Source organism: Parus major, chromosome 5 (genome assembly GCF_001522545.3).
Source record: "Parus major isolate Abel chromosome 5, Parus_major1.1, whole genome shotgun sequence".
NCBI lineage: Eukaryota > Metazoa > Chordata > Aves > Passeriformes > Paridae > Parus > Parus major.
The window spans coordinates 17,923,185-17,946,969 of record NC_031774.1 but is presented as its reverse complement, the minus strand read 5'-3'; the positions used below and the strand labels follow the sequence as shown (position 1 = coordinate 17,946,969).

Sequence of the window (23,785 nt, the reverse complement as noted above, 5' to 3'; positions counted from 1 at the left end):
GTCAAACAATACAGAAGAAAGAGCAAAGGCCAAAGGATAGAGTGGTAGCACTCTGCAAAGATGACTTAAATCTCATTTGCTGGCAACAGTAAGTTTGCATTTATGTAGTATTTCATAAACCTTAAATTAGTAAGGCTTTAACAAGCTGGAAAACACCAACCTTCTTCCACTGCAGGGGCACAAGATGCTGAAACACTCAGCCAAAGGTCTCGCAGCAAGTCAGCACAAGTCCCACCTACTTTTGTCCCCTGGGGATCTACTTTACGCTGGAAGATTTCCCCAGTGCAGCTCTGCCAGAAACGCCCACTAGCAGAGGAACATCTCATACTGAAGGAAGGAGGAGTGATGGTGCTCTCAGGACAACACAAGTGCTCGGAGCAAATGACCTTTCTGGCCCTCGCACTGGCTGAGGGACACGACTTCTTCCACACTCCTAACCTTCCCAATTCCAAGGCTGCCCCGAGTCCCAGATCTGACCATCTCCCAGCAGTTCAATTAATGCCTCAGTTTAATAATCTGTAAAGTTAAGCGTGGAACATCACTGCCCTTAACAAGAGCTCTTCAACTTTGTATAACTGGGTGGTGCAAACTTTAATCCTTTTCTAAATGGAAAGCACTTATGTTTCACTGCCTCACAAGACACTCTAGGAAGTTGCTGAAAAAAAAAGTATCTCCCTAGGGGAACAAATCCAGGACTGGACCTTGTTAAACCTCCGCTAAACAAAACCAGCCTATAAGAAAAAAACCAAGCAAAACCCCAAACCCAGGAGTCTTGCAATTACTCCTCTGGGAGAATCTTCAGAAAGTTCTGGTTCTGACCTCTGTCACCTCCAAGATTCCCCAGGGAATCTGGCAAGAATCTGGCTCATTCTTCTGTGCCCAACATTTCTGAATTCACTACGGTAATGTCACACCTTAGACTGCTCTTTCTATTTTTAAGTAGGAATTCAGCAGGGCAATGTACATTTCTTGCACTTTTTTTCTAGTTTGGACTAGCAGAAATTTCCAAAGCCCAGCACAGCCTTCAAGAGTAACTTCCAATCTGAGCATAAATTCACAGGCACGAGATTTCCCAGCTGCAGAGGTTTCTACACAAGCTGTCCAGGCAGTGATAAGCTGCGTGTTGAAAATTTGCTTAAGCTGACATTATTTTTGTGGGAGCTGTGCAAACAAACCCAAACAATTCTCTTTTTAATACTCATGACAAGTATAGCACTTGCATTTTATCAAAGGCACATTTCTGTGCTTTCAGTCCGGGTCCTGCTTCATGTTTCTACATGCAGGGAGTACATTCAGCTGCTGGTTGCAGCTTCTCTTCAAGCCATTTTTACTGATTTGAATTAATAATATGCCACCCATTAATACTCTGATCTGACAACAGACTTGGATAGTTCTCTTATCCCCAGTGAGGATGAACCTGCACCAGGAATTTGAGTGTTCAGAAAGGGTTATACAATTAGAACAAGGTGTATGTAGATTACCCCATGCTGCTGCTGTATGACAACATTTACCAGTGCAAAGCACAGAACTGTTTTTTGAAAAAGAAATAGAACTGCTTTCCCTTCCAACAAAAAACTCTGACACCTACCAAATCACCAATTCATTAAATGGTTTGCAGATGTCCATCTCAAAACCATTTAAGAACACAGGGTCCAGGTAAATTCATATACTGCTCCACACTGAGGTACCACTAGTGGCACTGAATGTCACCCCTCCACACACCACAGGCAAAGTGGATGACACCTACACCACCACAAAGATGCACAGCTCCCACTTCTATACCATGCTACCAGAACAGGACCATATATCAAGCTAGACAGCAAATTATGGGGAAAATTCCTTCCTAACCCCTTCTTTCAGAGCCTTCTGAGTCTGCATACACATAGAAGGCACACAGTACCTCTTAAGTAAGAATTTTCTGTATCACCTTAGACAACGATGTCATGATGTGGCCAAGGTAAGTAGGTCTTCTTGGTTATACACAAGACAGAAACCTTCTGACTCCCACAGGAATGCAGCTGGAGCCACGAGAGCTAACAATACTGCTACCTCACAGGGTCAGACTGAAGAAAAGTGAAGCAAAGACAACACCAAAGGGACACAGAAGGATTCAGTAAAAGCAGTGTTAGAATAAAATAAACACTTTTATTTATATCTTACCTCACTAGAAAGGACAATTACATCACTTTTATTGTTCACAGGTAGCACAGAATTTGGATGAGACAAACAGCCATGGTTTCTGGGTTAAGAAACACTCACACAGAAGAGCAGAGAGGACCAGAAGGTAAATTAGAGGACTGACCATCCACACTGTTTGAGCACAATTTGTAAAACCCTTCTAACTGCTAAGGGAAGCAAGACCTGAAACCAAAATCTTTCATCACAGACATTGGTGAAATTGACACATGGAGTTTGTTAATTCTGATTATCTGATAAAACAGAGATCCATTCTGAGATGCTTGCAAGAGGCATGGGGTTTGAGTGGGGCTCATGTAGATCTGTATTAACTGCTGGGGTCTTAAACAGATGGGCAGGCTACAGGAATGGAAGGTGACAGCAGGATAGCTGGGCCCACAGCCTCACTGCTTGAACCAGCCCGATAAGGAGAAACCCCAGGGAAGAGGAACAAAAACCAGTTCTACTCTCCTAGACACAGATCTCACCTGACTTCTCTCAAAGGACCCAGCTGTTGTGACTAGGGCCTCTCCAGTGCTTCACCTGCTAGGTGACAGCAATGGGGTTATCAAAATAAGACTAAAATATTAATATATTTGAAAAAAAGAGGCCAGTTTTACATTAGAAGCAACTAACTAGGTTCTAATGATGTCCTTCCTGGAAAGTTTATTCTTGCCTTAAATCTGCCAAAAAAGTTTGCTATCATGACAAGGAATAAAACCAGACCCATAACTAGGAGAAAAATGCACTCTGTCCTTGCCATCCATTTAAAAAAATCACGATTTTTTACTTTTAAACACATAAAATCATCTTATCAGTAATTTAACAAGCATGTGATCCAAAATTTTATATAATCATGAACTAGTGGACAACGTAATTAAAAATAAACCAATGCAATATTTTATCTGGGAAAAAAATGCATTATTTCTTTAGCTGGAAAGTGACTTTAAGTCAAGTGAAGAACGCAAAGGCAACTCAGATGAATAACTGGAAAAATATAACCTGAGTAATCATTTGTCTTTCTAAACGAAGAGCACTGCTCAAGGGGATTCAAAAAGGTAAAACATCCCATGAAGCAAAGTGAGAAGCAGGAGAAAATTTACTGTAAAAACAATCTAAGAAGGGAATAGTACAAGGCAAATTTTACAGCTGTGAGTGGATGGTAGGTGACATCTTCCAAGCGCCCTCAAAAGTTGGACTGAAGTCACTAGTGACAGGGAAAGATAAAAAAGGACCCAATGTGTTCTTCCAGTGGCTGACAAGAGGTTCCTGAGGGAAAGCAAGGTGACAGAAATACCTACACCAGCTGTAAATGCAAGAGGACATTAGAGAGCCATCAGAGGGGAAGTCAGTCAGACAATAAATGTGACAAGGGAAACACACAGCACCCCAGACAGAAACCAGAACACAGACAGGAGGTAAAATGACAATGATGAAATGACGAGGATCAAGATGTCCCAATAGTCAGAACCAAGAGAAGGAAACGACCAACTCAACTTCATTTCTCTACAAAGCTTGTTATTCATTTGTCCAGCTATGAAACACCCAATTGAGTGACACTGACCATCAGTTTTAAGCCAAGAAATTTACAATATAGAAAACTACATAGAAATCAAGTATTATAGAATCTCATCTCTTTAGTCTGTTTGATGACCGCTTAAAAACCATTCTCTGGTCTTGCTGAAGAGCACATTTCTTTTTCTGCTTTTCCTCCCTTCTACTAGAAATGTGAACAGCACTGACACACTGCTCCCCTTATTTCCTGTCTGTTCGCTGTAGCTCTCATTTCTACATTAGCACTAATGCAAAAACCACTGCAAACCATGCACAGGCTGGGCTTTAAAAAAAGACAAGGTATTTGTCAGTCTTTTAATTCCTCTGTTAAACAAAGGAAGAGAAAAACCACTCCCACAACTAGGTTTCCATAAGTAATGGAAAGAGCAATGCAAAGAATCTATAGACCCATTCTTTAAAATCTATGAACAGGGAAAAGAAGACTATGAAAAAGGCTGCCCTTGCTAGTTTTTTGAAGGTAGAAAAAAATGTGAAACAAAAGGTCTGAGGAGGAAATCAGAAGCCGCTTTCAAAATAACACCACACAAAACACCACTGTGTTAGGAGAAAAAAGGGGAAAGAATGGAAGAAAAACGGAGAGGAGAAAAAGAAAAGAGGGGAAAAAAAAGAAAATAGGGGTGAAAAAGAGAGAAAAAGCCAATCCAACAGCTTGAGTGCTAACACTGCCAACTCACAAACCTGTCAAACATTTTCCTCCCATCTACTATGTGTCTTTCTTCAATACTTCAGTCCTTCTGAAAAGGAGAAGCAGAAGAAAAATGATTGCACTAAATTTACATAACTGCACAAGACGGGAGATTTATCAGCATTTTTTAACAGCCAAATCAGCCAAACAAATTGTCTGCAGACCTGCAACAGTAACCTATTGGAGCTCTTACCATCGGCAACATCACAGGCGTGCTGGGAGAATCAAATCTTTTATTATAAAAATCAATCACAATTCCCATTCTGCTCCTCGATCCCTTAAAAAAAAAAAAAGCCACAAAAACCTGAGTGCTGCTAATTTAGCCTTCTCACTAAAGAATGAATACCAGATAAAAAGGGAGCCGACAGCTGGCCCAGAGCCAAAAAGAAAGCTTTGAGGCACAAAAATTGCCGAGAACAATGTTCTGCACTCAGAATTTTTTTACATGCAACTCTGTACAGACAAGACAGGCATATCTGGCAACATGGCTAAGAATATACATTTATGATGGAGTACACTGCCTTTTAAAAGGAGAAATAAATTAGAGATTAACGCCTTTTATGCAAGCTGCAAGGAGAAGAATTCCTGGAGCAATTCAATTCAGCTCAAGGAACAAGGCCTCTTTCAAAAAGTCACCCTTTAACTGGGAAGGGCGCTTCTTTGCAGGGAGTCTGAACTGAGAAATACGCAGCTCCTTGCTTTCTATTTATAGTCATTCAGGCAGTGAATAGCCTCATTCCAAATGCCACAAGGCATACTCACAACCTTTTATTCCAGAGACCTGATTTGTGTTTCATTTCAAAAAGTCCAGCCTGATGGGGGGGGGAGGAAAAAAACCCTTAAAAAAAAAACAGGGAAAAAAAAATAAAAAAAATAGATGACCGAAGGAAAACAGCAACTCGTCTTGCAACAGAACCACTTTTTCTCCCCAACTTTTCCTTTATGAAGCTGGTGCTGGAGAGTGTGGAAAAGAGGGTGGGTTTTTATTTAGAAACTTCCCTTTGGGAAGGGAAAGTGAGAGCTTTGGAAGTGGATGTGTTTTTACTCATTTAACACTGAATGCCAGTTGCCCTGCAATTTAAGCAAGTCTGGGGGAAGGAGAAAAAGGAGTGAGGGGTGAAAGCATTTCAATTACTTGGCTTTGAAGGACCCTTCTGAATGAGAAGGAGACAGAAAACACTTGTCAAATGCAAGTTCAAGTGAAAGCCACTTCTGCCAATGAAGTGTGCAGATGGCTGTGGGGGTTCCGCTGAACCCTAACTGGGCCTCTATTATGTCTTTATTGCTCACAAAAAGGCCAGGGTCACCTTCAGTTTAGAATAAGTTAGCATCCTTTCCCACAGAATGACTCTGGTCAATCAAGCCAAGCAAAGGAAGTCTTCCTTTGAGTGACTGCTATCCCATCAGTGCACTGAAGAATTTTTAGAAAGGATAAATAGACACAAAAACCTTTGGTCTCATCCACACTACCGACATTTATCAGAAAAATTTCCCACCACTGCAGGCAATCTTGGGAGAACTTGGGTAGGCTGGTGGTGGCTGTCATGTACGTCTGTTAGATTTCTCTCTCGTTAGGCTTGGGTGATATGAGTCTAAAAATGGTACTGACAGCTTTCAAAATTTCACTAATAAGATGTGGCATGAAAAGCAAGTTCCACACCTTTATTTGTAGTGTGAGTTCTTCAGAAGCATGGGAACCTCACCAGGCCAGCCCAGCATGCCAAGTTTCCTATTTCTTACAGCATCCACAAGCAAAAATTGCAGAAATTTGTGCTGATAGGCGCCTCTGGTACCATCACCTGCCCTCCCAGCGCTGCTCAAGACAATCCAGCTGGAACATACCAATATGATGTTCTGTGGTGTTGTGAAATGCCATCACTAATGTGGATGCCTTAAAAAAAATGACCCAAGAAAGCTGAAATAGGAGGCCGGGATTCGTGTTTCTGGCAAAAACTGTGCTCCTCATTTAAGAAGTTCACACCTAAGGTCACTAAACACCAAGAAAGGGTTCAAGCAAGAGCAGGGGAAGGACTTTTTCCCAGTGAAAAGTTAGTTCCCAAACTATGGTGACAAACTGTGCATATTGGCAACAACTGTCTTCAAAATGTCAGAGAAACAAGACTCTTTCAACACTGTTATAAGACAGTTTTCATGGGACCACAACTCCAGGGCAGCAAAAATCAACTTCCCTCTAGGTCAGAGATAAGATCTATGGCAAATTCACCATTTTTCTTGGGAAATTGTAGAAGAAAGCAGGAAAGTTAAATCATAAAAGGTAACAGTACTTAAAGGAAATCACTCATAGCTATTGGCAAACAACATAGCAAGTAATTTCAAGAAGGTTACCAAGTTATGACCTCTCTCTGACAAACTCAAAGTTTCTCCAACTTTCATAAAAGCCAACTTTTTCTCAGCAATTGGAAAAACACATACTTGTTTTGTGCTAGAATATACAGCAGGTTCTCTTAAAGGGGGGCTCATCTCCACACTTCCTAGGAACAGAAGCCTTTGTACCACTACATACAAAATCCCTTTTAAATACAGGAAGCCAATCCCAGCAATGGAAGTAAAGCAGAATTCTCTCCCTAGCAAGAGGAAAGGGGTGATTTGATACCAGATAGCCTAAAATAATTCTTCAGGGAGAAGGGAGAGCCCCAGACATGTAAAACTCAAATAATTGTTCGACTTTGTAGTTTAATACATCCTCAGGATTTCCTCTCGATAAATATGGCAAAAACTGCACATACAGAAGTAATTTCTGAACACTCCACAAAGACCAAATTTAGAAGCTGCCTGTCAGTTGCTTCTTTTTTAAGCTATCCATTTGAAAGAGTTGTACAAAACAAAAGAGTTCCTGGATAGTTACTCAAGATTTAGAGATCTTCATGGCAATACAGCAGCTGTAATAAATCACAAATTGTTATAGATTAATTTAAGTTCATACTGGTAGAAATTTGAGTGTGGAAAGACTCAAAGGAGAATTTAAACTGGCAGTACTTAAACTGTGTATTTTTTCACTTGGAAGCTATTTGATACAGTTCCAAGCAGGGCATATACAAGTTTAAGAGAATTTCTAATCACAACCAACCCATGGAGGGCTCTCATTCGATCAAAACATTATTTGAGATCTTTCTACTAGTGCATTAAGTGACATGACTAACACAGGCCACATCATCTCCAGTATCATCTAGGTGGGACAAGTCCCTGCTGCAACTGCTTCTACACCATGGGGGTTTGCTGCAAGGCTGGTTTTGCTCTACTTCTTTACAGATGAGAATTTCTGGTTATTTATGATGCTGAAGGTAAGGTCAACCAATATGAACCTTGCACTTGGAACAGAGAAACAGAATTCCTTGATGTTTTTCCGTTCCTGAAAACTGGGTCGGGGGAAAGAGAAGGCTAATCCAGTATCTCAGCACGACCTCTAAGAAAAAATTCTCTTTACTACAGAAAAGATTCACCTTTATTGTGGAAAATCCATTTATGCTCAACAGTACCCCAGACAACATTCTTCCCTTCAGACACATAGCTGCCTTTTCCATATGCATGGTCTAGGCTGTGAAGAAAAGAACTGGCATCTTGAATTTGATTTGCAGTTAGTTATCTGGGAAATCTCAGCTTAAAGAATTAAGAATGTGTTCATAGCAGCTCATGCTGCTAAGGACACACGCTACCTACCTTGAGGACTGAAGCCTCCACACCCCTGTCAACTGGGCTGCTGCATTTCAGCCAAAAGGTGATAAAGAGCAGACTAATTGGGGCTAGGTCATCATTCAACTGCACAGGCACTTCACCATCCCACCCCATCCAGAACAGCAGAAAAAAAAAAATTCTCAAGAAAATTTTGCCAAAGAATGGAAAGTTTTATGTATCTCCAAGAGCACTACTGAACACAGGATGGAAGCAGCCACAGCTTGGGTGTGTTCCTTATAATAAATATTTTCTTCTTCAACACTGTCCTACCTTTCACTTGCTCAGGGCTCAGATACAAGTTCACCTGGCAGCTAACACTGAAAAGGGACAGGAGGAAATTCACCTTCGTAAGTTTATCTTCCTCCCTTCGTCAGTGAGTCTCTGCTCTGTGAACACTTCCTTTCTACTTAGCTCAGAGCAGAAAGGTGTGACTCTTCTGTTCTGAACTAAAGCATCTCCTTCTGTGTAACTGGATCTGATTTTCTTCAACAGCTCCCACACTTGGCAAAAGTCCTCTCAGAAGTAAACAAAGCTCATGTGGTGCAAAATAAGATATTGAAATGCCTAATTAAGCAGTAAGCAAAACAAAAACTGATCTTGTAATTAGAAGAGTGGAGCTAGAAGGCTCTATGCTGCTGAACAGGATATGTGCACTGTTTGTGGGCATAACAGGTAGAGGCTGGCTATATTTCTGTGTTCCAGAAAGAGTTAGTATCCCATCAGGAAATCCTGAGCCACAGTTCAGGGTTTAGAAACATGTAACAGACTCAGAAGAGTTCAAATTCACTAAAAGCCATTAAGATCTGAAATCACTCACCAGCCTGACCTGCTGAACATTACAGATCTCATCTCAACAAGGATGGACAAACTGCAACGTCCTTTCTATGACAGCAAGTTAGTCAAGAAAGATCATCCCAAATATGCATGAGCAGAAAATTCTTCATTGCAGAGGAAGCTGAGACTCCACTAACAACCCTGGGAGCGTGAACTGAGGTGTTACTCCTGACCCCAAATCTGGTGATGAGTCTGCTGCTGCAAGCAGAACACAGCCAACAGGCAGATGAGACAGTGGGGATTCTTAAGCAAGAGAGAATAAAGATCCTCTTCCCCTGGCTGCCAGGCTTCCTTCTTCTTCCTACAGGTGCACAGCCCTGCGAGGCCTTATATAATTTTGTAGAATTAGAATTTGTTTTAGTCAGAGACAGCTCTCTTCCCTCCCAGAAGGTCTGTGTTCCATCCCAGCAAAGTCACCCTGGGAAAAGCAAACATAACTGATTCGTCACCAGTCTTAACAAAGTCTAAGAACTGTCACAGAATCACTAGGATGGACAGACCTTCAAGATCATTGAGTTCAACCCAGCCCTAACACCTCAACTAAACTATGGCACTGAGTGCCACATCAATTTTTTTTTTTGGACATATCCAGGGATGGTGACTCCAGCACCTCCCCAGGCAGACCATTCTAGTACTTTATCATTCTTTCTGTAAAAAAAAGAACCCTGTAGCAACATTTTAAGGTAGTCCTCCCTCCAAATGACTCCTCCTATCCATTCTACATTGGCTGTGTGGCTCCTGGTGTAAATCTGGTCCCAAGCTCACCAGTACAGATTATACCCCTCCAGAACCTTCAAAGATAGTTGGTTATACACCAGGTCTTTGGACACTGCTACAAACAGAGCTCCCATGTGATAAAGTTTGCTGAGCAGCTCCCTTCAAGCAAAACAAAAAAATCCCCATCCACCTACAACAGCATTCATGCTTGCTGGTTCCTCAAGCTAAACACAGAGCAATACAGAGGCCCAACAGCTACTTCAGATTAATAAAAACACAGTGGTATAGAATGCTCACAAACCACACAGACAATCCCCAACTAAAAACCATACCCAACAGCCACAAACATGCACACATGTCACTCCAACAACAACACAGCTTATTGCCAGTCAGAAGAACAGGGCCTTGCAAGCAGGAAAAGTGGAAGTGGCAGCATCCAAAGGAGCTGCAGGGACAAACAGAGCTATATGAACTGCAGGGACAAACACGAGGTTTGTCAGCCTAACTCAACATGAACACACTGTATGTCAACATCTTGTGATGCACATCACTTCAGATATGTAGCACCTGCAGCTGGAAAGGATGCAATTCACTAATTTATCAGAAGTAAAAAAAATATAGGATGTAATAAAAAGTGTAGGAGATACAGACCCCACTGAAATTAATTCCCTCACTACTATAAATCAAAGGGATTTTATTAATGCCTCTGCCTATTTAGACTGATCTAAGATTGTAGATCTGTTCTTTCAAATAAGGGGATTCCACATTCCTTATTTCTATACCAACTTAACTATTCTGTTCTCATATATTCATATTATTATACTTATAAGTATAAACTAGGTCTTATGAAATGCATTTATAGAAAAACAATTCTTTGAGATTTTTACAACTAATTAGCATGTGGCAATAAGTTTAAATTAGTTGTTCTCCCTATAAGATTTGCCAGTTTCAGTAAAGCAGTCCAGAATATCTTCTGGATAAAAGTAGTTTATTACATTACATATGTTTTTTTAATTCTTTGCTGAAAAATGAAGCACACACACAAAAATGTATCAGTTATGAAAAAACGTCTCATGTATAAACTAAATACTGCACCTTTCAGATCCCATAACTGGAAAATAAAGTGTAATATGTGAAGTATACTTGGACTTGTTTAGAAAAAGCAGCCTTAAGTCAGTTTATTTATTATTTTTCCTCCACAGCACAACTGACTTACACAAATCCTACTCCTATATTTAAGTTGCAGATTGTTCCAAATATCCTTTTACATTATTTATATAGAATGTGATCAACAACACACTAATTATAAAGCTCATTTCCTGAAAATTCAAGGGCAGCCCACACAATTGCACATTGGAAAGAAATTTCAGTGAGCTCCATGATCATCATCTGGTGCCGACTTGCACTTTAAACTTAAAGCACCCTATAAACTTGCAAAGACTTACTGTATGTGATATGTGATTTTGTATGTGATTATGAATCTCCCACAACAAAAACCAAACTAAGGACATTTGTCAACAGAGGGGGAAGGGAAGAGGGGGATGAGGGGAAGCTGCCAGAAGGGATAGTCTGCCAAATACTTATTCCAAGAATATTGCACAAGTTCAACTAAAATGCATATGTAATGAGAGGCAGCTGAAAATTTCATAATTGCTCATTATGCAACTATACCTTAGGCACTTTAAGCAAATATTGAAGAAATAATACATGGGAAAACCTGGCTTGCCACAAATTTTTTTAAAGGAGAATTAGGAAACTATACACGTGGGGCTTTGCTTCTCTCCCTGCTGGAACCCTGTAATCCTTATTAATCTGCTGTTTGTTCCTGGAAAGTAACTTTTATCTGTCAGTAAAATCCAAAGTTCAGTTGGATTAATCCATGCCCTTTACTTGTAACTGAAGCTGTGTGGACAAACACATGATTTTGACAGACACGACTCAAAATTTGCTGTTTTCTACTTGCCAGACTCTTTGTCAAAGTAATTTAAAAAAATAAACTTAAAACCTGGGAACAATGTTACCACAGGGTGCCAAATTTGCAGCGAAAGCCCGGTAGGCTCCTGTCACGCAAAATTTTGACAAGCCTTGCCAAGTGGTTTCTTCAGGATGCAAACTGCTCGCAACGTGACTGGGCCCTTTGTGTCGCAGTTGAATGCTGCAGATGGGAAGGTTAGCAAAGGGGTTTTGACAAGAAAGGGTAACTGCTGTTTGCACCCTGTGAAGTTCTCCTGGTACAGGGCGATGCTTGGTGTGCCCTCAACAGCTCTGCAGAGGTTATTTTCTAACTGAGGAAGAGCTTGCCCAAAAATAATGTCACAGGGCGTTACCAGAACTGAGCAAAACCACCCCTGAAACCAACCAACCCACCCTGGGGCATTCACAGGACATTGCAAACCCGAGGTCCAGGAAAAACAGGACAGATGCCTTCAGCCTATCAAATTTCCAAGCTGTACAAAGTTCATTCACTCTTTGAGAACTTTAAATTCAAACAGGCCTCCCCAGTGAGAGAAAGATGACTCCCTGCAGATCTAAAACACCAGAAAATAGAGCAAAACACCAAGCAGAAATACAAACAAATATGCACAAGCTATATTCACTCTTGTGTTTTGTTCTGTGCAGAAAGCAGCTGGAGGCATGCCATGTGATGAAAGCAATTCTCAGTTACCATCTAACAGCAATTTGGGATCCCATCTACAGCACAGAAAAGGCAGCACCTTCTTTGCCTTCTGCAATAGAATGGAGCTGCAGGGTGCAGCTTTCTGAACTGTGTAGGGGCAAAATTCTTGGTTGAAGACTTCCTTCTTCAGGAGCACTTGCCATAAATCCGAATGTTGTTTAAGATCAGGCAAGAACTTCCTCCTTGCAGTGTAGTAAAAGAGTAAAACACTCAAAACATCATCAGCTTTTTTTGTGTTTTTTCTTTTTTTTTTTTTCTTTTGCTATCTAATGAGCTACAGAATGCTTAGAACTTACTATCTACCATCCCATTTATGCTGGTTTCAGGTGATAACAGAAACTAAATTTATCAAGGTAGTTTTAGAAGTCTTTTGGGAAAAAAGAAAAATCCCAATACACAGCTGGGTCAATTTCAGTCTAAAATATAAATAAGTATCCTCAACTTGAAGTCAGGTGATTTTTGTTTCTGACAAGCTGTGGGTGCAACATGCATACAGAACAAGTCACTGAGACACAGTGGCTACTGCTAAAATGGCATGTTCTTGGCAACAAAACACAAGCGCAGGAAAATGAGTTTATGCTGAATGGTTCCAGCAGCAAGTGAAACTGGAAATGCCCCACCTCAAATGACATACAGTGAGGTTTCATGCGTATTAGGGCCAGTAGAGTAGCACAAAAGGAAAACTGAGTGAATAAAAAGCCCTTGCATTGGTTTCTCTGGTTTTCCCAGACTTTGATGTCAAAGCAAACAGGATTGCTGGATTTGCTGCCTGACGTTGAGGTGAGACAGACTGAACAGATTGCTTAACCCCATGAAACACCAGGCCTAACTTTTGCCCCAGCTATAAAAGGTGGCATCTGGAATGTTCCCTGTCCTGCAAGCTGAAAGGTAAGGGGAGACAGGATCTCTCTGGCAGTCATCAAACCCAGTATTAGCCACTGCCAAACACTGAAGTTAAATTCCTGGAGCTAGCAGACAGTCTAGTTTCCTCTCTTCCTGATGGCAAAATCTTTAGAAAGCAGTCATTCCTCAAAATCCATTTATCTAAATCATTTATCAAAAAATGTTGCCTATGCTACTACCCCAAGCAACATTAAAACTCAGCTGATTTCACAGGCCAAGACCAAGGCAGAAATTTCCCTCCTCAAATTCAGGTACAGACTGTCTATATTGCTTTCAAAGCAGAAGGTACATAAAAAATTGCTTCTTGTCCACAAATCTGGATACCACATAACCATTTACACCCTGAAACATGGCTTCCCAGGGCCTCCATATTCACTGGTTCCTGTACATGAACCTTGCACTGTCTTTTGGATCCAACAATTTTAGATAGCAGTTCCAAGCACCACAGACAAGCCAAAACATCTTTTAAATAAATTTTACCTGAGTGTCCCAATTTGTTGCAAAAGCCTCAGGTAAAACCTGAGATTTCAAGCAATTAAATTACACTTGGAGCAATGTAGACATAACAAACATACCATTTCTTGCAGAAATTTTCTGAACCACATGAATGTACTTCCTTTCTTCTCAACTATGTCTTGTTATGATAAATATCATTTTAATATTAATGAAACAAGACTCCTCCAAAAATGGGTAAATGTACCCAAGACAAAGCTGCATATGAGAACTGCACTTGTTTTCTACAAATGCATTGAAGTATGGCTCTGTTACTCACCTCAATTTTATCTGTTTTTGCATCTCCCCAGTAAAGTTTGTTTTTTTCAAGATCCAGCGCCAAGCCATTAGGCCACCCAAGGGATGTATTTACCAGAACTCGCCTTTCTGAGCCATCCAAATAAGCACATTCTATCTTTGGACTTTCACCCCAGTCCGTCCAATACATGTAGCTGGAAAAAGAAAAATAAAAGAAAAAATAAAATAATAATAATTTTAAAAAATCAAATACATATGAAAGAAGGGGAACACTTAATGCATGCAACAGGCAAGACAAGAATTAAGATCTGTGCTGCTTTTGAAAGAATTTGCTTTCTGCTTCCCCAACAGCAACAAACAAGCCAACTCAAACTGTAATCAGTGAAAATAATATAAAGTTTGAGTAGTAAATAAATTAAAATACTGAAAATATGCAGTGACCCAATTCTTTCATAGTTAGGGTATCACTGAAGATGCAGAGACAAGAAAATTCAACCAGTGTATAGGTTCACTGAAGACCACTATATTTAGAAGCCACCTTTTATGTACACATTTATTAAAGGAATGAATCAAGGGAAAGCCAGTCATTTCCTGAGTATCTGACAAATACTACACACTTCATCCTGCAATTTGCATGTTTTCAGTTTGGGAGACCATAAGCTGGATCCCAAGCCCTAGCACAGGGCTCTCACTACACACAAAACTCACCCCATTACAGGATTGAGCACTATGGCTCGAGGTTCATCGAGGTTTTCTGAGATAAGAATCTTCCTTGACGTCCCATTCAGCCGGGTCACCTCAATGCGGTCTGTGCCAGTATCAGTCCAGTACAGGTTCCTGGCCACCCAGTCCACAGCAATCCCGTCTGGATGGTTGATTTCTGTGGTCACCAGGGTCTGGGCTCCAGCACCATCAAGGTAGGCCCGACGAATTGCCCGGACGTCATCATCAGTCCAGTAGATGTAGCCTTCCACAGGGTCATAGTCAATGGCAATTGCATGTCTGATGTTGTCTATCTGCAGAATGATGTCAGTGAAATCCGGCATGTCCAGGGAAATCCTCCTCAAGTCAGTTCTTCTAGCAAGCAGCAAGACTTCCTCAGCACCTGGAGAGAAAAGCATTCATGGGATCATTTCCATTGCTGCTGATGTGAAGATTTCAGTAGGGCACAGCAGGCTGTGAACTGCTACTGTCACTATAACAACAGATTTCCTTAAATAAGGACATCAAGCTTTCATGAAGATATACATTTGCTTATATTTTGGACGACAATTTCTCCCAGCCTTCTAAACTAATACAGACCATAGCAATCTGTCTCTAGAATCAAAAAAAAATAAATAAATAAATGGTGGGTGCAGGTCCAAGTGTTTCATCATGTTACAGAGACTTGCTCAGCCAAATGTCTCACCAGCTCTATCAGCACATTAGACAAGTTTTCACACATGCCCTACGCAATAAATGACAGGGGCTGACAGAAGACTGGAGTATTTTGTAAACAAATTGCATTAATGATTTACTCCAGACAGTCCAACAAGAAAACAAGTCACAACCACAGCACGTATTTATCATTTGACCAAAGTTGGCACAAAACAATTTTAAGGCAATAGGATTGTTGTTCTTTTCTCTCCTCTATTCTTTCTCCCCAATGCAAAGTTTTCCTGCTTGTGGAAAGGGTGCCAAACAACAACCTGGAGTGCATTTCAAGGACAAATGGCATCTTCAGTGTTGTCTGACAATGAAGTGGCAGCTTCTTTTATTAGTGCAAAAAGGAGGACGGACAGCAAGATGTCAAGTTGCTTAATAAACTTTCCCCACATCCATCCATGCATTCTTTAGTACAAAAAGACAAGTATGTGGGTTTTTTCCTACTTCTGTTACCAAGTTGATGCTGTGTATTCTGAAAACTGGCAAGAAAATGTTATTGTTTAGCAGTAGTCCAAAACTGGAAACCTGAGTAAAAGTCCTTTGTTATATTTCATCCAGACCAGCAAACACCACTAGGAGATGGCAATTTCTAGTTCCCCCCAGCAGCTGAGATTGAATGAAAATGGCCAACATGCAGACATATCTTTTGAGCCCACTAAGAATAAAAGAAATTGAAATCCTCGTGAGAATATTCTTCTAGAAATATTTCACACCTAGACATGCTTACATAGATCTGGAGACACAGAAGTTGAATCTATTATACAACACAACCAAATTCACATTCACTATGGTTGCTGGTTTTGAGTCTGGAAATCAGGGTTTAGCTTCTACATATCCTCTCAGAAGCTCTGAAAAGAAATAGTGCTCAGGGCACAAGTGTATAGGGACAGAAAGGATCTAAAAGAGCTGTGTTTTAATATTGTTTAAGCACTTTGAACTACCTCAAACCATCACAACTCTTGGAAGAAGCAGTGCTGCTCTTCTCCTTGCCATGGGCTGCTTGCTCTCACTTCTGTATCACCTGTTCTCAAGCACAACATGCCCTTGTACTACAGCTGTGCTGCAAACCACTCTGAAGAGCTGATCCAAAGGAAAACTAACTCAGCAGAAATAAAGGCACTGGCCTAAGTTAACAACCAAACCTGCAGAGCTCCACAAACACTTGTGCTGGCACCATGAGGGGCTCCAGCAAGAACGCTTCTCCCAGTGAGCATCGGCTGACAAGGTCTGATAAGGACAGCAGCACTTTGAGGGAAGGCTTAGGTAGGAGAGAAACAACTCAGAGCTCAAAAACCCCCTGGAGAAAAGGGAGGAATGAAAGCCCTTGCATTCATGACAGCAAAGCAAGAGAGACACAGCAACTACAGCAGAACCAAATATCTCATGTAACAAAGTTTTATGTCTAGCTTCCATGCTTCTGAAATATTTCATTCTGGGAGTCAAAATAAAAATTGGTTAGTGCAAGTTAAGTAAAAATTCAGGTCTCAAAACTTAGCATGGGAAGGGGGATGCATCTGGTCATCTAAATGTTGTACAAACACAGAAGGGTTTTAAATTATACATTTAAAAATACAGGTGAGACATTGGAGTTGCTTTATATGTAAGAGAACACCTGGAATGCGTGGTGCTCTCTCTCAGGGAGGATGATGAGCTAGTCAGGGTTAGGATTAAAGAACAGAGCAGTCAGGGTGACACTGTTGTGGGTGCTTGTTACTAGATCAGGAGAAGCAAGTGGATGAGGTCTTTTACAGAGAGCTGGAAGGAGCCTCACAGTCACAGACCCTGGTTCTTGCAGGTGGCTTCAGCCACCCCCGTCTCTGCTGGAGGAACAGGACAGCTGAGCACACACAGTGCAGGAGGCTCCTGCAGAGCACTGATGATAGCTTTCCAGCACAAGTGGTGGAGAGGCCAGTGAGGAAAGATGTGATGCTGCACTTTGTACTAACTAACAACAATGGCTGGGATGTGAATGCTGGGGGCAGCCTTAGCTGCAGTGACCATGACATGGTGCAGCACAGGATCCTGCAATGAAGAAACAGGGTCCTGAGTAAGGTCCTGAAGAGATATCTGATCTCTTCAGGCATCCTCCTGAAACAATCTCATGGGAACATGCCCTAGAGGGAAGAGGGGTCCAAGAGAGGGGGTTAATACTCAAGGAACAGCATGGATACTGTTCACACACCAAGAGCACTCAAATTTATAGCCACCTTAACTTTGAATTCCTACTCTATCAATGTCTCTGCAATCATAACCTTAACACTGAAGTAAATACTGTGAAGCAAAGGACCATCAAATACCTGCTTAGCAAGTGATAACACAGCAATTACCAATATTGCATGTATTTCTAGGACAACCAACATTACAAACTTCATTGCATGGGAACAAACAGATAAGAATCAAATGCATGTGTTTTGTCTCTCACACAAGGGATTGCAGGTTCACCTTGGTTCACTGTGAACAAGTTCAGAGGAAGAAACCGTCAGTCTAAGGCCCAAATTATGTCTAGAAATGCTGACTAGACAACAGGCTGAAATACCCTGTTAACATCCCCTAAAATTCACAAGTAGTACCAAAACAGCAATAATTAGACTCAGATTTATCTTATCCAGCCCTGTGATAGGTCCACCTCTGCATAAGACCACATATTTACATGTAAAGTATTATTTTGACCAGGAACAGGACAAGACAACTCAAATCAACTACATGACTAAAATCTTCTCGCAAACCAAAAGAATCAATTTGTTTCTGACACATTCAGCTGCTCTGACTTTTTCTCCAAGCAAACACTACTGCATATGTATTCCCAACCTCTGTTCTGTCCCATGGACATATATGGCTAAAAATAAACAAGAAAAGGAAAACTTCTCCCTGCTGATCTAGAGAACAAAAAGAAAATCTTCAGTTGACAATTGGGACATTTTGTTGGTAGTCAAATGGGATGCCTCTTGGTAATTTCTTCTAACATACCTCTAAATGAGGTTTGTGGGGAAAAAGAAATAGAGGAATGAGCTACCTGGCCAGTTCTGTATGGATGCTTAAAAATTAAATGAAATATTACACAAAAAGACTCTTGATAGACATGTACCTACATCCTTGAACCTTAAAAAGTGTGAACAGAGAAAATGCTGCCACAGCATGTATCATCACTATGTTACACCCCCCACTTGAAAGTCTATAATAGATTGTTACCATAGGTAATTTTTGATAGGTGCAAAAATTCCAGTCTTTTATTACAACACAGTTTAAAATTACAGTTGGTTATATCTGTATTTGACTCCATTAATAAATTTCTGCTAGAAATAAAGAGTTGGCAGCAGACTGAGCACATCGCCAAGAGATGAGAACTTGACACTGGTTCTCTCTAAAAACCTGGACAAACACGCTTGTCTGGCTCATTAGTTTTATCTGTATCATGGAGGTATTTTGATTATTAATGTTGGTAGGAATGTTTTCAAGGCTGCAGAAGTGTTGTGCTGTGACTTGCCCAGCGTTATCCTAGATACCCTAGAATCTGCCTAACACGTTACAGCCAGCTATTTACCTAGTGCTAAAGTGCTATAACATATTTAATTAACTTCATCTTCAAAAACCTCTCTCACTGCAGTCACTTCTCTAACCACACGATCAAGAGATTCCTGACAGAACTGCTAACTGTTACAGCATGGTCATTTATAACACCACACAATGAACAAAAGTCTTTGTGGAGGGGAGTGGGAAATGCAAGCTATTCCAACATCACAATTGCAGCAACCAAACACTTCAGAAAAAGTTTATGAAAAGTTTTCTATGCAAGCCATAAATAGAAAACCAGGAGGAACTTGATCAACCTAAAATTTCCATTTGGAAAGTATTTTAAAATACTCAAATTCAAATTGTTTTACTTTTTCAGCTGGTTTAAATTTTTAACTGTTTATTTTTCTCTTCTCTATTCAGTCAAAGCTTTCTGCAGACCTTCAAGAGAAGTTTTCATTAGGTCTGATCACCATAAGAGCTGTGAGCTGTTCTGGTTATCATACAATCACAGAAAGGTTTAGGTTGGAAGAGATGTTGAAGATATCTAATTCCTATCCCTCTGTCATAGGCAGGGATGTCACCCACTAGATCAGGTTGCTCAGGGTTTCAGCCATCCTGGCCTTGAACTCTTCCAGGAATGGGGCATTAGAACAATATCTGAGTTTACCAAAAAAACTAGTAAGAAGACTCTGTACTCTTTGCAATTAATAAATCCTAGAGAAACAGGTTAGGAAACCTTTTTTTTTTTTTTTTGGCACTTACACAAGATGCTTTCCTTCCATACCCAGAAATCAGCATTTTTAATATCTATGCTAGGATATCCTGCTTGCTTTGATTTGGTTGTTTTGTGCTTTTGTTATTAAAAATGCATGCTTCACTGCTGGAAATGGCAACTGTATTCTATTTGCAAAATTAACTGCAATCAGAGCTGACAGCAGCAAAACAGGCCATCTCACCAGCTTGACAAGACCCTTTTTTATTCTTCCCTTGGCCCACTTCACGTTTGACAAGTAACAAGACATTTATAACACAGTAACAAATGCTCCAATTTATTCACCCAACCTAAACATGGGGACTGCAGTGGCTGCCTCTGTTAATCTTTGCCAGAGAAGGCCATGCTATTCCTTTCCCATTTGTCTGTCTGCTAATTAGGCTAGAACAATGACCTATTGTAGGACTCATCCCCCAGCTCGATGTATATGCATGAGCGTGCACCTGCATGTACAGACTCAGTCTCATTACAAACAACTCTGGAAATCTCTGTACTTGTGGGGAGAAAATCAGATACACTGTAAAACCAGGAAGGATTCTAGCTCTGCTCCAAAGAACAAAATGGTAAGTGCTTTTTGAAAAGAGTGTGTTAGAAGTACCTTGACTGCAGGCAGCTCCTTTAAGAGCTGTTTGAGCACAGCTACCTCAGCACTCTTGATAAACGAAAAAGATTTATCAAAAAAGCGAGAGATTTTGTTGGTTGCTGCCATACAGTGGATTACCTGGCAGAGTTTCAGTGAATGGCAAAAGGGAGCCAGAGTATGGTTCTGGGAGAAAACACAGAGTGTATGAGTACTGGTAACACTGCCATGCTGTTTAATAAGCTTTCCAATATTCAAAACAACTTTGACACCTTGCACAAGGGTTTAACATTAGTCACTCTTCACACCAAAAGGAAAATGATGTAATGAAACTGACTGGATTTAAATCAACAAAACTCTGTAAAAACCCCTTTCTTGTTCCTCAACCTCCTCAGAAAACAGTAGAATTTAAGGAGTTGAAACAAACTTTAGCAATACCTAGAAATAAATGGAAAATCTTTTTTTACATTCTCCTTGGTTACCTTACTAGAGCCAGTGACAACATGAACAGCACTACGCATTCCAGTTCAGGCTTTTGTTTATCTTTCAGTCTGAGAGGAAGACAGGACTGCTGCTTCTTACTGTGTGACAGTGGTGGGCTGGGAAAGGCTGGCCATGTACTCTCCAGCTGGACACCGCACATGCAATTTAAAACCAAGGACTGCGTGCAGTGGGAGTGTGCAACCAGCAAAATAGAAACAGGAAAGGTTTCTTTGAAAGAATGTTTTGAGTGGCCACATTCAGACAGGACTTGATTTAATTGGAAGGTAAGTAAGCATAAGGAAAACTAACAATTGTGACAAAGAAAGGAAATACCAGAGCACTTACGTAACTCATAAATTACATCATATCTGTCTGCATGTTACAGTGAAAAGCTATTGTCTCCCATTTCTTCCACTATCATAGCAGCAGACTTCTAACTTTGCCTGAACCAGAAAAAACACCCACAAATCAGAGTTTTGACACATTCACACAGCCACCAACATGAAATCCCACAAATGGAATATCAGTTAAACTGCACAGCTGATAAGATCATTAGCACAAAGCAGCTGACTAGGACAGAAGTAACCTTTCTTCCAGAAAAAGCTGTTGGAAGCAGAACTCAGTTACCCTATTCTAGTTTAGGACAGAGCTTCTGTGAGACACATTCAGTTTTACATACCCAGTACTCCACTTGTGAGCACAAAGGTTTGAGAAGTTATTATTGACAGAGGACTAGATAACTCTAAGGAAGATTTACCAAAAACAGCATTAATATAAGTCATAACTGCATTGCTATTAAGCAGAACTAAAGGTCAGCACAGCCATCTGGCTCCTGCTGTACCAAGCAAAGAAGCTGTCCTTACACACAGGTTTCATCCAAAGGCCCCAAAAGCACTTGACCAACTAAGTCTTACCCTGCCTGGGGTCTGTCTAGTCTCTGTGTGCTTTAAAGAAAGAGAAGAGAGAGTTGGAAATGTTAAGTGGTAAATCTGACTGTTACCTTATGGATATCATATTCCCAGCTTCTACTCTTCATTAGCCAAAAAAAAAAGTTTTAACCTCCCTTTGCACAGAATTCTCAGTAACAGCTCATTGCAAGCCATAGGAAAAAGGATGGGCCAAGAAAAAGTCTGTCAGAAATCCCTACTGCTAGGAAAAGGGTAGGCTTTGGATCGTGGTGTTTCCTCACAAAGCAAGGTTTTAAAGTTTACATGTACCTGCTCTCTGCTGGAGATACACAATTCCACTGGCTCAGAGTAAGGAATCACTGACTTTAGAACTGACATCCATTTTAACCACCCAGTTTCTGTTAAAGGGAGTTTTGGCAGTAACACCTCAAATGCACAGAGACAAGAATCAAAAATCCATTACAGCTCAACAAGATAAATAATTAATATACTAAAAAAGTGAACAGAAATACAGTAGGTTTTCTACAATCACACTTCTATTGACTTCTAATTACAGATGTTTCTCATTCAGCAAGAGACTTTGAACATATTAAGTTTCTCTGCACTGCTGTCATCCTTTACACAAACAGAAATAAATACACCCCATGAGCCCTCTCTGAGACTGAAAACTGTATAATGCTTTGAAATTTAAGCATTATTTATTATGTGCCAAGTCTGATGGAGGCCCAGAAAATTCAATTCTGAGCTGACACAATCAAGAAAAAAGCAAAACAGCAAAACAAAACAGACAAAAAAGATACAAACAGCTGCAAATTTGGGTTTGCACATCTAGGGAGAGTCTCAGTCTGATGCTGATGCAGTAACACAGACCTGGCCACCCAATGCTGGAAGAAGCAGTCGAGCCACAGCAGCTCAGGCAGTTATCACTGGGTCTTGGTGACTTTGCCTGTGTATGTTCCCAGCACATAGTGAATGCAAGATAACAAAGCTTACACATAAACCTTTTCAGTGCAGACCCAGGGTGTGGCTCTTTTGCAGCATAAAACCAGATTCAATCCAGAGACTCAACAGAGCTGAAAAGGGAGACCATTGCTATTTCCTTTATATGCACACACCAAAAAAATAAAAAAAAACCAAAAAAAACAAAAAAGCCCTAACCACAAAAATAAGCTCTAACTAGACAGTGTTTCAGAGTCCTGGAAAGTAGTCATCAATTTGAAACATGCACCAACAAAGCTTGAAAAGAAAGTTTCATTCACCATAGCCCAGGAAAACCACCGACAACAGAACTAGAAGATGATGTGGCAGACCTTCAAGAATGCTCCTCACTCCCTCCAGGTTTGCTCCATATGGCATGTTTCTAATGGCTTTTATCCAGTGAAATTATAAAGAAGGCCATTTCCATATGAGGCTATTTCATTTTGTCACTACACAAAGAAGTCCTCATTGAAAAGCATAAAAGTTGCTATGAAAAGAAAATAATAATACATCTTTTCATATAAATCAAGTAAACTCATCAACATTAAACACTAAATAAAGCAAGGGGAAAAGAGTCTTAAAACAAAGACCTACACATGTAAGAAAGGGAAAAAAACAACTCACTAAATGGAGCAGGACGAGAAGAGGTAGATTTCCCTCTAGATTTCCCAGACTCCTAGGTACCCATTACTGAACAGTTTTTGATTAAAAACTTGCAGTTTCAACAATTCCTGGGTAAGCAAAGGAAGTACAGTACACCTTTGAGAGTGCAATGGGGAGAGAGGGAGCGAAGGAAAAGTCCTCCAGCTTCTGGATAACATCTCCCTATGGTAGTCAAACGCCAGGCACAGGACAGAAGACACATAAGAAATCAAAGCATCTTGCAACCGGAAGCCAGTGGTTTTCCACAGTTGCATTTCAACCACAGAGCTGTCAACAGGGAAAGACAGATATCCAGTCAGCTGTCAAGGTTCTAGGAAATAAGGTAAAATACAGTATTCTTTTTGCTTTTTCATCTTGTGACTAACAGGTTAGGACCTGAGTGCTGCTTCCCAATACAGCTCCAAATCAATGCTAGAGTGTAATCAGAGTTTTTCAATTGATACACCAGGTCTCT

At 40.6% G+C, this 23,785-nt stretch overlaps 1 protein-coding gene across 2 annotated transcripts in view; it reads right to left on the bottom strand.

Annotated features, from left to right (window-relative positions):
• Positions 1 to 23,785, bottom strand: part of LRP5 (LDL receptor related protein 5) — a 138,196-nt gene that overhangs the window by 57,022 nt on the left and 57,389 nt on the right. For both annotated transcript variants that reach the window (XM_015631472.1, XM_015631471.2), the window contains exons 6-7: positions 14,718 to 15,114; positions 14,032 to 14,203 (exon numbers count right to left, since the gene is read on the bottom strand). In XM_015631472.1, coding sequence (XP_015486958.1) covers positions 14,032 to 14,203; positions 14,718 to 15,114 — 569 coding nt within the window. The remainder of the gene's footprint in view (positions 1 to 14,031; positions 14,204 to 14,717; positions 15,115 to 23,785) is intronic.